The sequence below is a fragment of the Harmonia axyridis genome, chromosome 1 (assembly GCF_914767665.1).
Source record: "Harmonia axyridis chromosome 1, icHarAxyr1.1, whole genome shotgun sequence".
Taxonomy (NCBI): Eukaryota; Metazoa; Arthropoda; class Insecta; order Coleoptera; family Coccinellidae; genus Harmonia; species Harmonia axyridis.
This window is the reverse complement of record NC_059501.1, coordinates 59,930,435-59,947,001: the sequence shown is the minus strand read 5'-3', so window position 1 is coordinate 59,947,001 and position 16,567 is coordinate 59,930,435. Positions and strand designations below refer to the sequence as shown.

At 32.7% G+C, this 16,567-nt stretch overlaps 1 protein-coding gene across 1 annotated transcript; it reads right to left on the bottom strand.

The window, feature by feature from the left end:
* Positions 1-2,279: 2,279 nt before the first annotated feature.
* Positions 2,280-12,976, bottom strand: LOC123672501 (transcription initiation factor IIB-like). Its single transcript, XM_045606610.1, has 6 exons — positions 12,960-12,976; positions 10,684-10,794; positions 9,418-9,557; positions 8,718-8,922; positions 4,486-4,798; positions 2,280-2,517 (listed from the first exon to the last, which is right to left on the bottom strand). Exons 1-6 carry the CDS (start codon positions 12,974-12,976, stop codon positions 2,356-2,358), a joined length of 948 nt encoding a protein of 315 aa, XP_045462566.1. The 3' UTR covers positions 2,280-2,355.
* Positions 12,977-16,567: the final 3,591 nt, after the last annotated feature.

The following is a 16,567-nucleotide window of genomic DNA, read 5'->3' as shown; positions in this document are numbered from 1 at the left end:
CACAGTACTTATATTTCCATTGTGCCCACAAAGAGTCATAAAGCTATCAAAAATCTTTAGTCTATTATAATATATTTGGCTCTATAGCAAATCTCAAAAAGCATCCTTTTCCAAAGATACCAATAATTCGGAGAAAGGAAAGGTGTTTCAATAGAAAAACCATTATGTCTCTAATATATTTTCGTTTATTATTTAGAACCCAGCTCAATTTTTATTGCTTCGGGAGGCAACTTCAATATGGATAGACTTCCAACACTACATATATTGATGAACTCGCCATCTTAAGCAGTAAATACCTCAATACCTACAGTCCTGCAAGGCAAAACACTGTGTAGATCCAAACTTTCACTTAGTAACTGACTTATCTAAATATCGCAGATCTATATCACGATGAGCTCTGATCATCACAGTGTACTATTTCTTTAGCAGAGTAGCTAAAGAAATAATTAAGATCAATAGAACAGGTTAACAGAACTTAATAGCTACAAAAAAGCCAATCTCAAAAAAAATATTTCTGGTTCTTCGTAAACATCTAATAGGTCATCGAGTTTTGGACACTTTGGATATAAGAGAAAAATCACAGTATTTCACTCGTTTTGAATGTTAATCAAAAATTTTTCTGAGAATAAAAACAAATGGTACGACAGTACATACCCTGAAGAGCTCGCCATGTTAACGAATAATAATAATAATAAAAATCATAATAATAATAATAAACTTTATTGACGAGTCATATAAAATAGTATAAAATTTCAAAAAAAACAAAAACAGATTCAACGTATGAAGTCCTTAAGGAAGTCATGAACACTATAGTAGCATCCTTTAATTGATAGCAACTTTACTTCTCGCTTGAAAGACCTTCCATTCATTGATTTAAACCTACTAGGCAAACGGTTGTACAATTTAATGCCCATAAAGCTCGGTGAGGACTCATATTTAGCTGTACGGTGTTTGGGGAAAGCTATGGTATCAGTATGGCGTGTTTCATACCCATGAAAGTTCGAGCATCTCTTGTATATACTGATGTTAAGGTGGATATAATTGAGGCAATTAAGAATGTAAATACATGGGAAGGGAAGCATACCAAATTGACCAAAAATTGGACGACATGAATCGCATGGCCGAAGTCCGAAAATAAGTCGTACGATACGCTTCTGAGAAATGAAAACTCGACTTGACACTGTCGAGGAGCCCCAAAGAACGACGTTGTAATTTAGATGACTGTAAATCATGCTGTAATAAGCAATAATAATAGTCAGTAGCTCCTCGACAGGAAGACAACTCCTGAGACGCAATAAGGCATAGTAAGCACTGTTCAGTCTCCCACAAACATGATCAATGTGGAGATGCCACCTAAGGCTTCCGTCCACATATAAGCCCAGAAATTTCACGTCGTCGGTCGCCCTCAATTCTTCTTGTTTGTGTTTTATCAACGAAAGCGACGTTGCCTTTCTCTGTGCACGGCTTGAGTTGAAGACGGCTGTGCTTCGAGGAATCCCATCTTTTTCAGATGGCGCATAATATATCGTTTATATTTGACTTTTTCCTCCATTCTCGGCTCTCGTTACCTTTGAGTATAGAACAATAATATTCTATATTCTATGCTCTTCTTCTATACTCTGTCATTATATTTCATTCACTTCATCAAAAGTTCGATTATAACTGAATTGTAATTTATTGTGAAAGTTTGTAAAGTCTAAAATCAGTATGTTCACGGCGCCAGGGCCGCCAGACAGCGCGAATTCTAAAATTTCTGAAAAGCTCCTCTTTATAGAACTCTGGTGAAGCAGAACACCAAAGCAACAGGTGTATATCTCAAAAAGTCTGAAACAAAATCGAATCAGTAAACAACCCAGGGATTCTATGCATCTTAGATAGAAACACAATCTTTCATCAAACATATCTAATTCGGTGCTCAGTTTGGTATCGACAATGATGTGGGCAATTAAAGCAAAATTGTTTCAACCATACTCAGTCTCCCAAGAAAGTTGATAGAAGATTTCGCAAATGTAGTGGCAAGACGAGTTAAGTGAGAAAACATTAATTATTCTTTTTTTTTTGACAAACTCAGGGTAAGTAAACGTAGGACGGCATAATTGGTAGCGGTGGCCCTGAACAGTCAGCTCAGTTGTCACGAAGAAATAACTTTCTGAAGTCAGTGAAGTCTGTGTAAATTCATCAACCTGATATCCAGCGATTTCGAGATACTATACCTAATATTCCCAGCTGATGATAGCAAGCAAATTCAAAAATAGAAAATATTTCATTATAATTTATTTAGAGAAATACATGGTTGAATAAATAAAAAGAATATATTTAACTTAAATATAAACATAAAAACAAATATATTACATATTACATAGTAGGCAACCGATAAACGGGAGTATCAAATTCGAAATCTTCGGGGAATAGTCGGAATGCTTGAGGATACATTAGCCGATATGTATTTTTGATCGTAGATTCTGCAGCACCGGCAATTTCTGCAATTTCAAGTGCACTTTTCTTACATTCGGATGCCTGAAAAATATAGAAGACAATAATAAATAGAAATTCAGTTGAATCAACAAAAAACACTATTGAACAAAATAATGTACTCAAAAAAATTACTGAGTTTTCAACTATAATAACAGCCAAGAACCCTTTACTCAAGGGCGTAGATCTTTTTTTCCTTGGGGGGGGCTCGGAAAATATTTTTTTTACAAGAACTTTTACATAGGTACTTATATCTGTAATGTGAGATTAAGAAGTTTGAACCAAATTACTCAAAATATTTTTTTCATTACCAATTCGATAGATAAAATAGAGTTAGGAAGGAAAAGAGAGATTTCTTGGATGATTTTAAAGTGAAAAGTCCCATAAACATGAGCCCGCAAACGCTATATTTTCGAGATAATGGGTATTTCTTGTATTGTCGTACTTTTCAGTGAAGCTTATATCAGTTTATAATTAATAATTATAATTAATTTATTCATCCCAGCTTACTAACTGAAAATTTATAATGAATTGGATTTTCTTGAAGATTACTACAGAGCTATTTGAATTTTTTCTCAAAATCGATAGCAGATACGACAAAACTACAACAAACCAAAAAGTATAGTCTCATATCAGACCAGAGTTTCTTTTTACATTTTTCTGAACTACCAGTGGTTCAAAAAAAAAAATTCTGGAGGAAAGGAGCGGGTACCTTTTCAGAAAAAATAACAGATAACAGTAGATTTGCATACAAAATTAGCATATCAAAAGATGAGAACTTTAAATTGGAATATCTATGCCAATTCAAGTTAAATATCTTGTGAAGGGAAGGTGCTAAGAGAAATAACCTGAACTTTAACACCGGTATCTTAAAAAGAAAGGGTTTGTGGACTCAGGGCCGCCGCCAGACATTTTAGCGCCCCGGCAAAATAAAATTTCGCCGCCCTGCATTACCTAATTTATACGAATTTTCTTTAAAGGAGCCTCTGCAATTCCTCTCAGGCATCTTTTCAATTTCATATGAAATCTTTTTTTTTCAATTTAAAATCACCTTGTTTTTTCAAACGACGTTTAGTCGATTTCATCAAAAAACGCCCTACATTGTTCAAAATTACGACACTCTATTTATAAGACTATATTGAAATGACAACATAGTTCTTAAAGGTGCAAAAAGTTTTGTGTTATTAACTGACTTTGCGCCCCTACAATTTGGCGCCCCGGCAAAATGTCCGGTATGCCGCTCCTGGCAGCGACCTTGTGTGGACTCATGTCATAGGACTTTTTTTCTCGAAATGATCTGAGAAATCTATAATTTCCTTTTGTACCTCCAGTTTAGGAACACTGTTTAGATATAATAAATTCAAAACAGATATCTGCATAAATATGCAATTTGAATGAAACACAATAAATTGTATAACACAGCCCAGAGAATTTTTCGTTGCGAATTACTCAGTTCAGTTCTTTGATATGATATGATACAAAAAACCGAAAAAAAACGGGTAAGTGTATACCGATGACGAATGCAAAAATCACAGTTGGTAACTAAGGGTTTACGTCGACAAAGCGGAGAGATAAAGGAAAATAATAAACCTCGAACATAGACGTGCTCATAGTGCAATAAAAGTAGTAATCTTGAAAGCGAAAACAAACTCATAAACCGTAAAGAGGTTTATTCGATTTTTCACTGCTATGTGGATTTCAAAGGAAAGTAAAATGATTATTGGTTCATTTTATGGAAAAATTTTCGTTTTTTGTCTTTGCGAGAATTCTGAAATTTTATATTTTGGAAATTTTGGTGTGTAATTACCCCCAGTAAACACCCCCCCTCCATTTCTACTGCCCTGCCTTCACTTCGGCAGTTTGTAAGCTACTTTTTAAACATATGATTTGAGACTTACGACTTACTCAATCAAATACATCTATAGATATCTACATAAATACTTGTTTAGTATGTGACTTCTATCTACGACTTGATTAATTCATTATTCAATTGTAAGATTAAAAATAACATACCTGAGACGCCATGAATATGGCGGCTGCTGCAATGGAAACGGGAGACTTTCCAGTAACAATGTCGAATTCCTCCGCTTTGTTTGCTATGCATATTGCAGCTTTTTGTACCTTAATTGGAAGTTCCAAATTTGCGCAGAACCGAGACATGAATTCACCTGTATTTACAAGATCAACTGTAGTTTCCAAAGCTTTAAGAATCAGTTTGAAAACACGTCCAATTTCTTTTTTGCTGACTGTACTCACTGCACAAATTTCTTTGAAAGTACGAGGTACATGTTCTTGTCTGCAGGCTATGTATAAACAAGCTGCAGTTCTACTTCCTTATTTCAAATGGCACACCCAGTATATTATAGTATAAAGTATATATAGTATACATATACATATATAGTATAGTATATAACCTTGCTTTTTTATGAAAATTTCAGCAATATGCCATTCCTTGGGTAGAAACTCAACGTTTCATGATTTAATGGGATTCTCATAAAAAAAATTGTATCGATGGGGACTCGAATAAATCTGCACAAAAAATTTTTTTCGTAAGAACCTTCTCCATTGTCGATTCTGCAAAAATGTAGTATTAAAGCACTGCTTGTAGTTTTGATCAAAAATTACAGGGTGTTTATAAGAAATTCATGAACTTGGACAACTGAAATTCAAGATTTTCAAATTAGCACCTATATTTTCTATTGTTTAGGTCGATTCAACATATGAAAAGAGTGGGGGTTAATTAAGCAAACCTTATACATAAAATGAATTCTTGAAGAAAAGAAGAAGAAGAAAAAAGTAAAATTTGGAAATATTGTGTCATCAATTGGGAAAAATGAATTTGGGGTACCTCAGGGTACACATTTGGGAACAATTTCATTTCTATTGTACATAAATAATTGTAAGATTACTTTGTTTGCAGATGATACTATGACATATGTTTCTGGATATGATATCGATATTTTTTCAAATTAATTATAATTAAAATAATTATTATATAATGGACTACTTTAGTGATGTTGATGATACATACTATATTTGACACGATAGAATTAAAATATAGAGCAAAACTGATAAATCAGTGAAAAAATTTTGAAAATCCATCAATAAATGAGTGAGAAATAGATTATTTAAATTTACGTATTTTAGCGCGGAACGTTTTTGGTCTCCGACTCGTCTATGACGTCACGCCACTAGCCTGTGATCGCTACACCATAAATTACGTTTAAATACTTAGCCGCGCCAAGGCTCTCGCGCCGTTTGTAGTTGTACAGTGTAGATTTAACCTGAGGTTTGTTTTTATGTCACCATATAATGGAAGAAGGTTTCGTGAAAAGACAAAGTGACAATTTGCCTAAAATAGATATATTCGCAGTGATGGAGATCTTTTTCTTCAAATCCATCTTATGTCAGTGCTGAAATAAAAGGAGTTGAACTTTTCAAGTAAGTATCTACTTTCGAGTTTGCTTCATCATGGTTCAACTTATAACGATGCTTTATTTAAAAAACGTTTCATAAACAGTTTTGATGAATTTGTGGTTATGATTTTTGAGTTAAGCTATATAAAAAATTATAATAATAATAATGAGACAAGTTTTGTGATTATGATCCGATTCGATTCAAAATTGGTATGTGGGGGTTTTCGGCGTTGGAGATTATGATTTTTCTGTCAAAATTTGCAAATTCAAGATGGCGGCTCTAAGATGGCCGATGAGTTTTGTAATTATGGTTCGATTCGATTCAAAATAGGTGTGTGGGGGTTTTCGGGGTTGGAGATCATGATTTTTTTGTCAAAATTCGTTAATTTAAGATGGCGGCGAGTTTTTAAAATATATTGTCTATAAAGGTATCTTATATATCCTATCTTAAATCTATGGTACTACTTTTTAATATCTCATCATGTTTACAATACATATGCCTATTGCCCGCCGTACAAGATATCAAATTTATCGATATTTTTTCAGGGCCGGTCGAGCATCTTACCGAGAAGAAGCTGTTGGATATATTCAAGTGAAACACGAGGGCTCTCAATGCACAGTAAAATGCAGAGTTTCACCTGAACATAAAGTAAAAATTTAGCCTTATCATTGCACGTTGGTTTGTGATAAAAACGAAGGAATGGTGGAAAGTATAGTTTGTCATGATTGTGCTGCTAATCAAGGAGGATGTAAACACACCTTTTTATTTCAGCAATCGTGTAACGAACAAAACACGACACGAACGGCACAAGTGATTGTACACCAATGAATTCGTAAGCACTCTGCGAATACCAGTCGCCTCGTGTAAGTGGCATGACGTAACACACTAGACGCTACGTACTATGAAATTATTCTTCCAAGCGCAACTTCAAAGTCCCATAACTTTTTCATTTCTAGAGATATTTCAATGATTCTTCCACATTTTTGTTTCATTTTACTTAAATTTTTAGAATTAATCCTTAACAAAAAAATTAAAACTAGTAAATTATAATTAATGAGGCTTTGGATAGGTTGTTCATTTGGCTTTGCGACAATAACTTGAAAGTCAATATAAAAAATCGAAGTATATGTTAATAGGTAGTGAATAAAGGACACGTAATACCGACATAAGTAATTTCAGAATTGATATTGATAAAGATGAAATAGAGAGGGTTACTAAAATGAAATACTTAGGATTGATATTAGACGAGAATTTAAAGTTCCAGTTTCACGTGGATTATATTGCAAATAAAATGTCCAAAAAGGTCGGTTTCATATCTAGAATAAGGAGTAAAATTGATATGAATACGTCACTGATGTTGTTTAGATCATTGGTACTTCCTCATGTGGATTAATGCTCGTCAGTAATATTAAATTTGAATAAAGGTAGCATAGATAAGTTACAAAAAGTTAAAAAAAGCACAAAATAGAGATATGAGAATTATTTTGAAATGTAATAAAAGAACTCCCATAAGGAATATGTTAAATTGTTTGAAATTGATAAGTGTCAATCAGGGAATTATTTATAGAACATTAGATTAAATTTTCAGACCAGGAATGAAATATTACCTGAATATTTGAGTGAAAACCTAAAATTTGCTAATGAGATACAAAATTATAATACACGACGTCGAGATGATTTTCACATAGAAAAAGTTAATGCTACACTAATGAATAAATCCACATTTAGCAGCGGATTAGTTATCTTCAATAAACTACCTGAAAAGATCAAATATTGCAATGATTATAAAGAATTTAAAAAATGTTTAATGAGTTATATTCATATTTATAAAGAATTCAATTGAGTTAGTGGATTACATTTGTATTGTTTTCAATAGCCGAGTGCTAAATGAAGTTTATTATTATAAGAGTTATCGAGTAAGAACTTTAAATGAGGAAAAACCGCTTTTTCTTACTGTGTGGGTAGTCACACAGAAACACCCTGTACCTACATTTTTCGTCCAAACCGCGAACAGGTTTATGATACTGCGTATTTGCAGAATCGAAAATGATAAAGGTTTACTCAAAAAAAACTTTTTCTGCCGAAAAATCCAAAAAAAATGAGTCCCCATCGCCACCATTTTTTTCGTATGAATCCCATTAAATCATAAACCGTTGAGTTTATACCCAAGGTATGGCATATAGCTGAAATTGTCATTCATTAAAAAAGGTATGTAATGATGCAATAATAATTATTATTATTATATTAATAATAAACTGGGTGTGTCATTTGAAATAGAGAAGTAATAGCCTTTTTCCGGTATAACCGGAAGTTGTAGAGAGATATCACTCTGTACCTGGAATAGAGATAAAATTTATACCAATCGGTAATAAAATGATACATTCGGTAATTCAATTCAATTATTCATTATCAAAAGTCACTCAAAACCACTCTTTGATAATCAAGTTTCTAGATAATTTACTTTCAAATTGAAAAGTGCTTTTAGTAACACTGCACTTGTTTCAGATTAGTTTTTTTTTACTTTTTTCAAATATGTAAATGGATTTTCAAAATTCCCATGTACCGGCTGTAGTTCAAAAGATACAATCGTTCTGCAAATTTTTGTTAGCCCGGTTTCCCATATGATTAGTTATTGAATAAGGAACATATATGTGACAACTATAAAGAAATATACAAGGTGGTTTCCTTGTTATGACCCCAGGAAGAGTTAAATTCATAAAACCCCTTTATCTCGATAACAAAGACAGTCAGAGATATATCTAAATTCTACTGGAATTCATGAAATTGTATGAAAGTTCCTGTTCAAAATATATTTTTTATCACTTAACAAATTTTTTCTAAACTCACCTTTCAGATTATTTATAACTCGTTTGAATAAATTATTAGCTCGGTCAGTAATCGAACTTGGCACATTTATCCTTTCACCCATTCCAGAAATCTCCTTTATTGCAGAAACCATAGCTTTGTCGGAACTACTTAGATCTCTACGGTTTTTATATTTGGAGTTTCCAGATGAATCGAATGCTGCATCACCTGAAAATAAGTAGGTTGTGAAAACAAAACCTTGTAGCTCATAAGTGAACTGTTATCGACCTAATTCCAGTCTACTTACTAACTATTTTTTCATTTGAATTGTTACATTATAAATTTTTGTTTTGTTTTTTAAATAAATTGTTGCCAAATGGGACATTTCAATTGAAAGGATGTCAGATGTAGAGATCGAACCAAGTAAAATAACTTAGATACCATTAGATTATCTTTCATGAGATAATGAATCTAATACGTGTGGTAGTAGGATGTGGTAAGCCCCGTGATCAGTTTTGAGAAATGTATTATTATTATGAAGGTATTTATTTATAAACAATGTGGATATAATAGAAGTTAAAACTATAAAAGTACATTTCAATTTTTTTCAACATTATCAAGTTTTTTGCAAAATACTAGAAATATTTTCATTTTGTATTAAAAAACCTTTTATGAACTGTTTCTCACATATTTGTGTATATATATATATATAATGTTGCTTACCTCGTCCTCCAGGACCGACCATTGTTGATAAATCTCCACCACTGAGTAATGTATTCTCACGCCCACCAACACGTGAGGGATCACCACCTTTACTCTTCTCATCACTAAAAGTCCTCCACTCCGAGCCCACATCTATAACTCTGAAATTTGAATCATTGTGATGAATTCTCCATAACCAAATTATTGATTAAAATTCACAGTAATTCAGTTGGTTTTCATAGAAAGAATGAATTACAGAAAGAGCAAAGAATTTGGATGGTTTACAAAACACAAGCTGTTCATGATTTTTTACATATTATACACTGAGAGAAGTGTTTATTTAATATAAACGAAAATGCATTATAGTTAATAAATCATTTATTGGATATATGGACAAATAAATATTAGTTTCATGGATTTCATAAATAATTTATTTGAATTCCCACCAATAATCATCATTTATTATTACACTTCATTTATTTACGCATAACTTATATCAATAATGCTGAAGAAACCTTATTTATATGTAATAAAAATAATATTCCAATTCAGTAATGGTTAACGTATTTCTTAGATAATTATTTTGGTTGTTTCCATTATCCGATTATTAGGGTCTGAGAAGAGTAGTTTGCCAAACTAGGTAATTTTTAAGAGTTAATATTGAGGGTATCCGGGTTTGAACCCTAGTCATCTTGATCGCATAATAACAGAGCAGGTACAAACGATCTCAACCCAAAATTCAGTACAGATGTGCTAAGCGGCGTTCAATGAGTCAGATAAGCACAGATTTTATGTTTAAAAAAGAAATTCAAATCAAAGGAAAAGTTCAAGGACAGATCCTTTAAGGAGATGCACTTCTCTTTGAGGGATGTGTCCTTAAACTTTTCCACAGATTGGATCGCTAGAATTATGTTAGTTTGTTAATTATTAATAAATCCTTTATTCTGAGGGAATAAATTATTGAATTCTTGTAAGAGATTATTCATGAATAGCAAATGTTCGTCAACTACCAGTAGAAAATTTGTTGATAATGAATTTATGTTATTTGTGGATATAACGTTAGTTCATATAAATTATTTATAACCAAAATATATTAAATATTATCAAATACCTTGTAAACAAATATTTTATCATCTATTAATAAACTTTTTTTTGAATGCATAATTTAACTATTAATGAATATATCAAATATAAATCTACTGTAATAGTTGTGAATAAATAACCTCCAAATATGTGCTTTATTAATAAAATATATGGATTTCTCCCAGTGTAATAATAATAACATACCTGTCCCCAACCACTAATCCACATTCTTGACAAATTAGGTCTCCGGCTCTATAATCCTCCATCAAATATGCTTCTGGATGATGTGGACAACATATTGTACTATTATCTTTTCTGAAATCACAATTGAGGATTATTGATAATTATTTAGAGCATGAAATGAAGGATATTAAAAAAATTAAGAAAACACTGACTTGAGGTCAGGAGCTTTTGAGCTCGTGTTCATTCAGTCGCCAATTTCACCCTTGAATACCAGATATATGGGGAAAAGGGAGCTAAGATGACGAAAGTTAAAAATATTCATAAAACTATTTTTTTTAATGCGATAGTAGCCACTGAATGATCATAAGTTGACATTAGTATTTTACATAATAAAATTTGGAATACATAATGATTAATATTTGAAATTTGTTATATATCATGATATTCGTCACTTATCCTTCGTGGAGGGTAAGATGATGAAATCCCGAGGTATAGGATTACGAGGAACGTTTTCTAAGAAGAAAAATAATCAAAAAATTAACGGATAAAACTGAAACATAACGGACAACAGTCTTTGTTAGTTGTAAAATACAAACACGAGTTTGGTATAAAATATCGTGAGATCGCCCAGGTTTAGTGAAAAATTAATTCATACCTACATATTATCAAGTAAATGTAGATTGATTTAAAATGATCTATATGTATTTTCGAATTGATGAAATTTTATGTAGTTTGACGAATAAAATCAAATTATCATCAATATCGATGGAATTTTGCGAATATACTAGTGGAAAAAATTGAAGGATAAAAATAAAATTCAAAATTTTTTGCGGTTTTTCAAACGGCTGTATATTTGATGAAAATGGTCATATATCAATTTGAAGAAAACTTTTTGAAGCTTGAAGTTTATAATTTAGAGATCTCATAAAAAAATTTTTCAAGCAACGTGTACTGCTCAATCCTGATGAAAACAGTAAATAAAATTTCTGCGAAATTTTTTCAATTTTTATTTTTGACATATAGTCTTAGAAAAAATTTTCTTTCGAAAAACCAATTGGCAAAATAAGAGAAACGCTATAGTAGTCATTGAAATTTTGTCTTAAAAATAAGAAATCAATACAAATAAACTTGGCTTCTCATCTCAATCGACAAATAAAAATCAAAACAAACACAACATCTAAACATTCACAAAGTAACTGACTAACCAAATTTCTCCTACTAAACATATGAACACAGACAACTAGTTTTTTTTGTGTGTGACCTGCTTCCTTGATTTCTGATATGTGGGCTATAGGCTAGTTGAAATTGCATGTAACTTGAAATTGTTATTTTATATCTTGATGCAAATTTCATTTTGATCGTATACTTCTTTTTTAAACTATTTGGAAAACAATACCTCGAACAACCATTACGGATATTATCAAAAATTTGAGATCCAAACAATTACAATGAAAATTTTAAGTTTCTAGATCTTTTCGTTCAAGAGTTATGTGTTCATGTTCGGACCTTATCGTTTGAAACTATCTCTGGATTGAAATTCCGAAATTTCGGACATCGTGGCGAAATGACCAATTTTTTCAGGGAAAGAGCGTTAAAAAAAAACCAAATTAATTAACAATCCGTTCGAAATCAATGTTCTCCAATTTACCGGGTGTCCCAAGTTATCGTAAACAGGCAATATCTAGCTTATTTGACAAGATAATGAAAAAATTGTTTTGTGTAACATCAAAGTACCTTCCCCATGATGTATGAAAAAGGTTCTTATATTTGACAGCCCTGTGGTAGCTAGCCCTAAGTTTTAATTTTCAAATGTCACCTTTGTACATTGTCAATGAAAATTGCGTGTCATTCTATTTAGAATACAACGATAACACATACTTGGTATTTTTTCATTAATATCCACAAAAACCTTAACATTTTGTGAAGTATGAATTGCAACCAAAATACCTACTATGCAATTCAAAAAACGAAAAAACATGTTATAAATAACATCGGATTTTAAAACAAAAAATTCATCTATTTCTCATATGTGCAGTTTGTACAAACATGGTTGGAGGCATTTCATTTTTATAAGGATAATTAAATAACGTAAAAAAAAAGTAACAAAATATCGATGTTTTTGTTGTTACTGGAAAAATACCAAGTATGTGCTATCTTTGTATTCTAAATAGAATGATACGCAATTTTCAATGACAATATACAGGGGGTGTCATTTGAATATAAAAAATGAGGGATAGCTACCACAGGGCTGTCAAAATGCTTTTAAGAATGAAAATAAAAGTTACAACAGTACATACCCTGATGAACTCGCCATCTTAAACAATAAATACACCAACAAGGCAAAACACTGAGAACGTCCAAGCTTTCAGTAAGTAACTGACTAAATTTCGTAGGTCTCTAACTTGATGAGTTCTGATAATCACAGAAAACTATATATGTAAGTTTTTTTCGCCTTCTTGGTCTCAGCTATTTGGCTCTATGGCCAATCTCAAGAACCATAACACCCCCTCTTACCGATAATTAAGAGAAAGTTATTATTTATAACCCTCATTATTTATTGCTTCGGTTGACAACTTATTACTTAGAGTTTGTTCCTCACAGATAACGATGAAATTCGAACAATCAGGTGACACTACTTATATTTCCATTGTGCCCACAAAGAGTCATAAAGCTATCAAAAATCTTTTGTCTATTATAATATATTTGGCTCTATAGCAAATCTCAAAAAGCATCCTTTTCCAAAGATACCAAAAATTCGGAGAAAGAGAAGGTGTTCCAATAGAAAAACCATTATGTCTCTAATATATTTTCGTTTATTATTTAGAACCCAGCTCAATTTTTATTGCTTCGGGAGGCAACTTCAATATGGATAGACTTCCAACACTACATATATTGATGAACTCGCCATCTTAAGCAGTAAATACCTCAATTCCTACAGTCCTGCAAGGCAAAACACTGTGTACATCCAAACTTTCACTTACTAACTTGTAATAATCGGGAATTTGAGATTCTCGATTATTGGGTCTGGACGTCGCCAACGTGCGGTAGGTAGACCAGACCCTTGTAAGGTCAGGCACTTGATACTAGACTTGGTGGAGACTAATAAAGTGTGAAATTTATTGGTTCCCTATTTGTCCTATTTGTCAAATCTGGATGATGGAAATCTTTTTGTACAAGTCGATACTTAGGTGCAGTCTCGACCTCAGCCGATAAGAATGTACGTTTTAGGGTGTTAAAAATTAGTTTATCGAAGTTTGTTGAGTGGTCTCCTTATGGGAACATGCAATCCGTGGGAAGAGAAAAACTTGGCAACAACGGAAAAAATCCAAGACGTTATTTTTGAAGGTACGCCCATCGGGGGGCGGGAAAATAAGTAACCTTAGGCCAAATCAGAGAAAAAATTAAGCAGTTAGTGACGAGTAAGTTTCGGGAAACGGTTAGTTTCGGGGAGTTCAGGGAACTCAAGAATCAGTTCGAGAATTAGGAAGTTTAGAGTTGAAGGTAGAAGTTAGTCGATATAAATGTTTTGGAATATTAGGTTTGAAACGTAGTTTGAAAATTCAATAATAATATATTTTTTTTTTTTGGTTTTGTCACGGGTCGACAATAGATTCAGTAGAGTTAAAGATTAGTCATAACGGTGTCGGTTCGCCAAAGTTTCCGTGAGGTTCGAGATACGTTTCGCGATAGTGGACTGGATGTGAAGGATTATATTGGATTATCTATATTTGGGTTATATAAAATACAGAGTATTCACTAATACACAGATGTTGATATTAATCGTTTATTCTCAAGACAACTAACTCAAGTCTTACTCTATCTCAAAAGCAAGTACAATTCACAAGGCACAACGGGAGGACCTGACCGAAGCCAGGTTAGAAGAGACTGTCACTCTAAAGTCTTGTCCCCGACCTTCGCTCTCGACCACCGAAGGTCCATTCTTGTTTTCTCTCTCGATGGCCTCGCCACGCGCAGACTCGTAGCGCCACCGCACGACATGCAATAACACTATCAAGTGTAGGGTTGGTTGTCTCTCTCGTAATCTGTTCGGATGAAGTAATATTCTAACACTCCCTCCCTTCATCGAACTGCAACTAGCATTCTCCACTCTAAGTCTAATCTATAAACAGAACTCAATTAGTTTATACTCTAGTCCCTAGAAATACTCTGAAAACAAAAATTCAATGAGTTAGTATTAAATCATTAGTTTTTGAGTTAATCCCTTATGACCGTCTGATGGTTAAAAGTTTTGTAATTATGTCAGCCACATTCTCCTTGGTTGGAATCCATCTCACTGTGATTTTCTTTTCTTCAACACATTGTTTTATGAAATCACCATGTGTTTCAGCCATATGTCTTCTAAGTCCAGATTTCTCTCTATGTATTAGGTCGTCATCTAAACGATCATCAAATACCTTTAGTTTGTGATCACCATCTCTCTTGGTGCAGTCTCCAGCGGATTTGTTATCACACCAGACTGTTATAGGAAACATCAGTTTTCCTATCACAAATCTAAGTACCTTGTCAAGAGTTATTAATTCTTGATAGGCATTATTCATGGCTAGGTATTCGGCTCTACAAGTGGACAATGTGACATAGGTTTGATTATGGCTCCTCCAAGCTATTACATCTTCAAACAATCTAATAACATACCTTTCAGTTGATGACAAGTCGGTATGGTCTCTAAATGTTGCATCGGTAAATGCCTCTTAGTATTCAGTTTGAGCGGTGAATTTAAGACTTAAATTCACAGTACCTTTCATATACCTGAAGATTCTCTTTACACCTTTCCAATCAGCTTCGGTCGGCTTAATTTGTTTTCTCGTTAAATAGTTAACAGCAAACGTAGTGTCTACCATTTGATGGATACATTAAGCTACCAATCGCTTCTCTATAAGGAACTCTTTTCATCTCTATAAGGAACTCTTCTCATCACTATACGGAACTCTTTTCATCTCTAGTTTATCTGAGTCATCTTGTAGATTCTCCGATTGATTTCTCTTAATCCTATTTTCAATCTGTCTGGTTACCATAGGAGTATTTTGAGCATTGCAGTCATTCATATTTAATCTATCTAATATATTCATGGTATAATTTGATTGATTGATTTATATACCTCTCTTCTCGGTTTCTCTTTATATTTATATCATTTCTCCTCCATGTATATAAACAAGGTCCATGTGTATCATTCTCTGAACCAAGTTTCTAGATCTCTTCAGTGAATCTCTTATTACATCTCTTTGGACTTATCTTCAGTCCATATAGGGCTTTCCGGAGTTTATATACATAAGATCGTTTGATCTCATTGTCAATGTCTACTCCATCAAGAATCTCCATATAGAACTCCTCTATAGTGCCATTTAAAAAGGCAGGTTTTTACTTCTGATTGACAAGCATGTAAATCATACTTATTGATTATTGCAAATGTAGCTCTAATTACTGGAAGTCTAATGTCATAGATATTTTTGACCTTAAAGCCTCGTATGACTAATCTTACTTTGTATCGTATAAGACCATTTGCCTCTAATTTTCTCTCGAATACCATTTCGAGTCTATAATGTTTGCCTGTTTTACAGATATTTGAAGATACTCTTTATCTACCAATATCCAAACCTTATTTTGTATTATGGAATCAATTTCTTCTTTTATAGCTTTCTTCCATAAGTGGCCTTCTCTAGAATTTATAGCTTCCTTGAATTTAATCGGTTCTCGATTTAATGAAGAAATAAGACAAAACCTCATATCTTCTTCTCTATCGGTTTTCTCATATTTACCTAAAATAATAATATTAATAGCTAATCTTTATTGATAATGAATTATCCAAAGGCAATCGACCGAGGTCGTTCAGCCCAATTTCTAAAATATTATTCTCTGAGTAATTAAGAAACCTTGCATAGCTTACGTC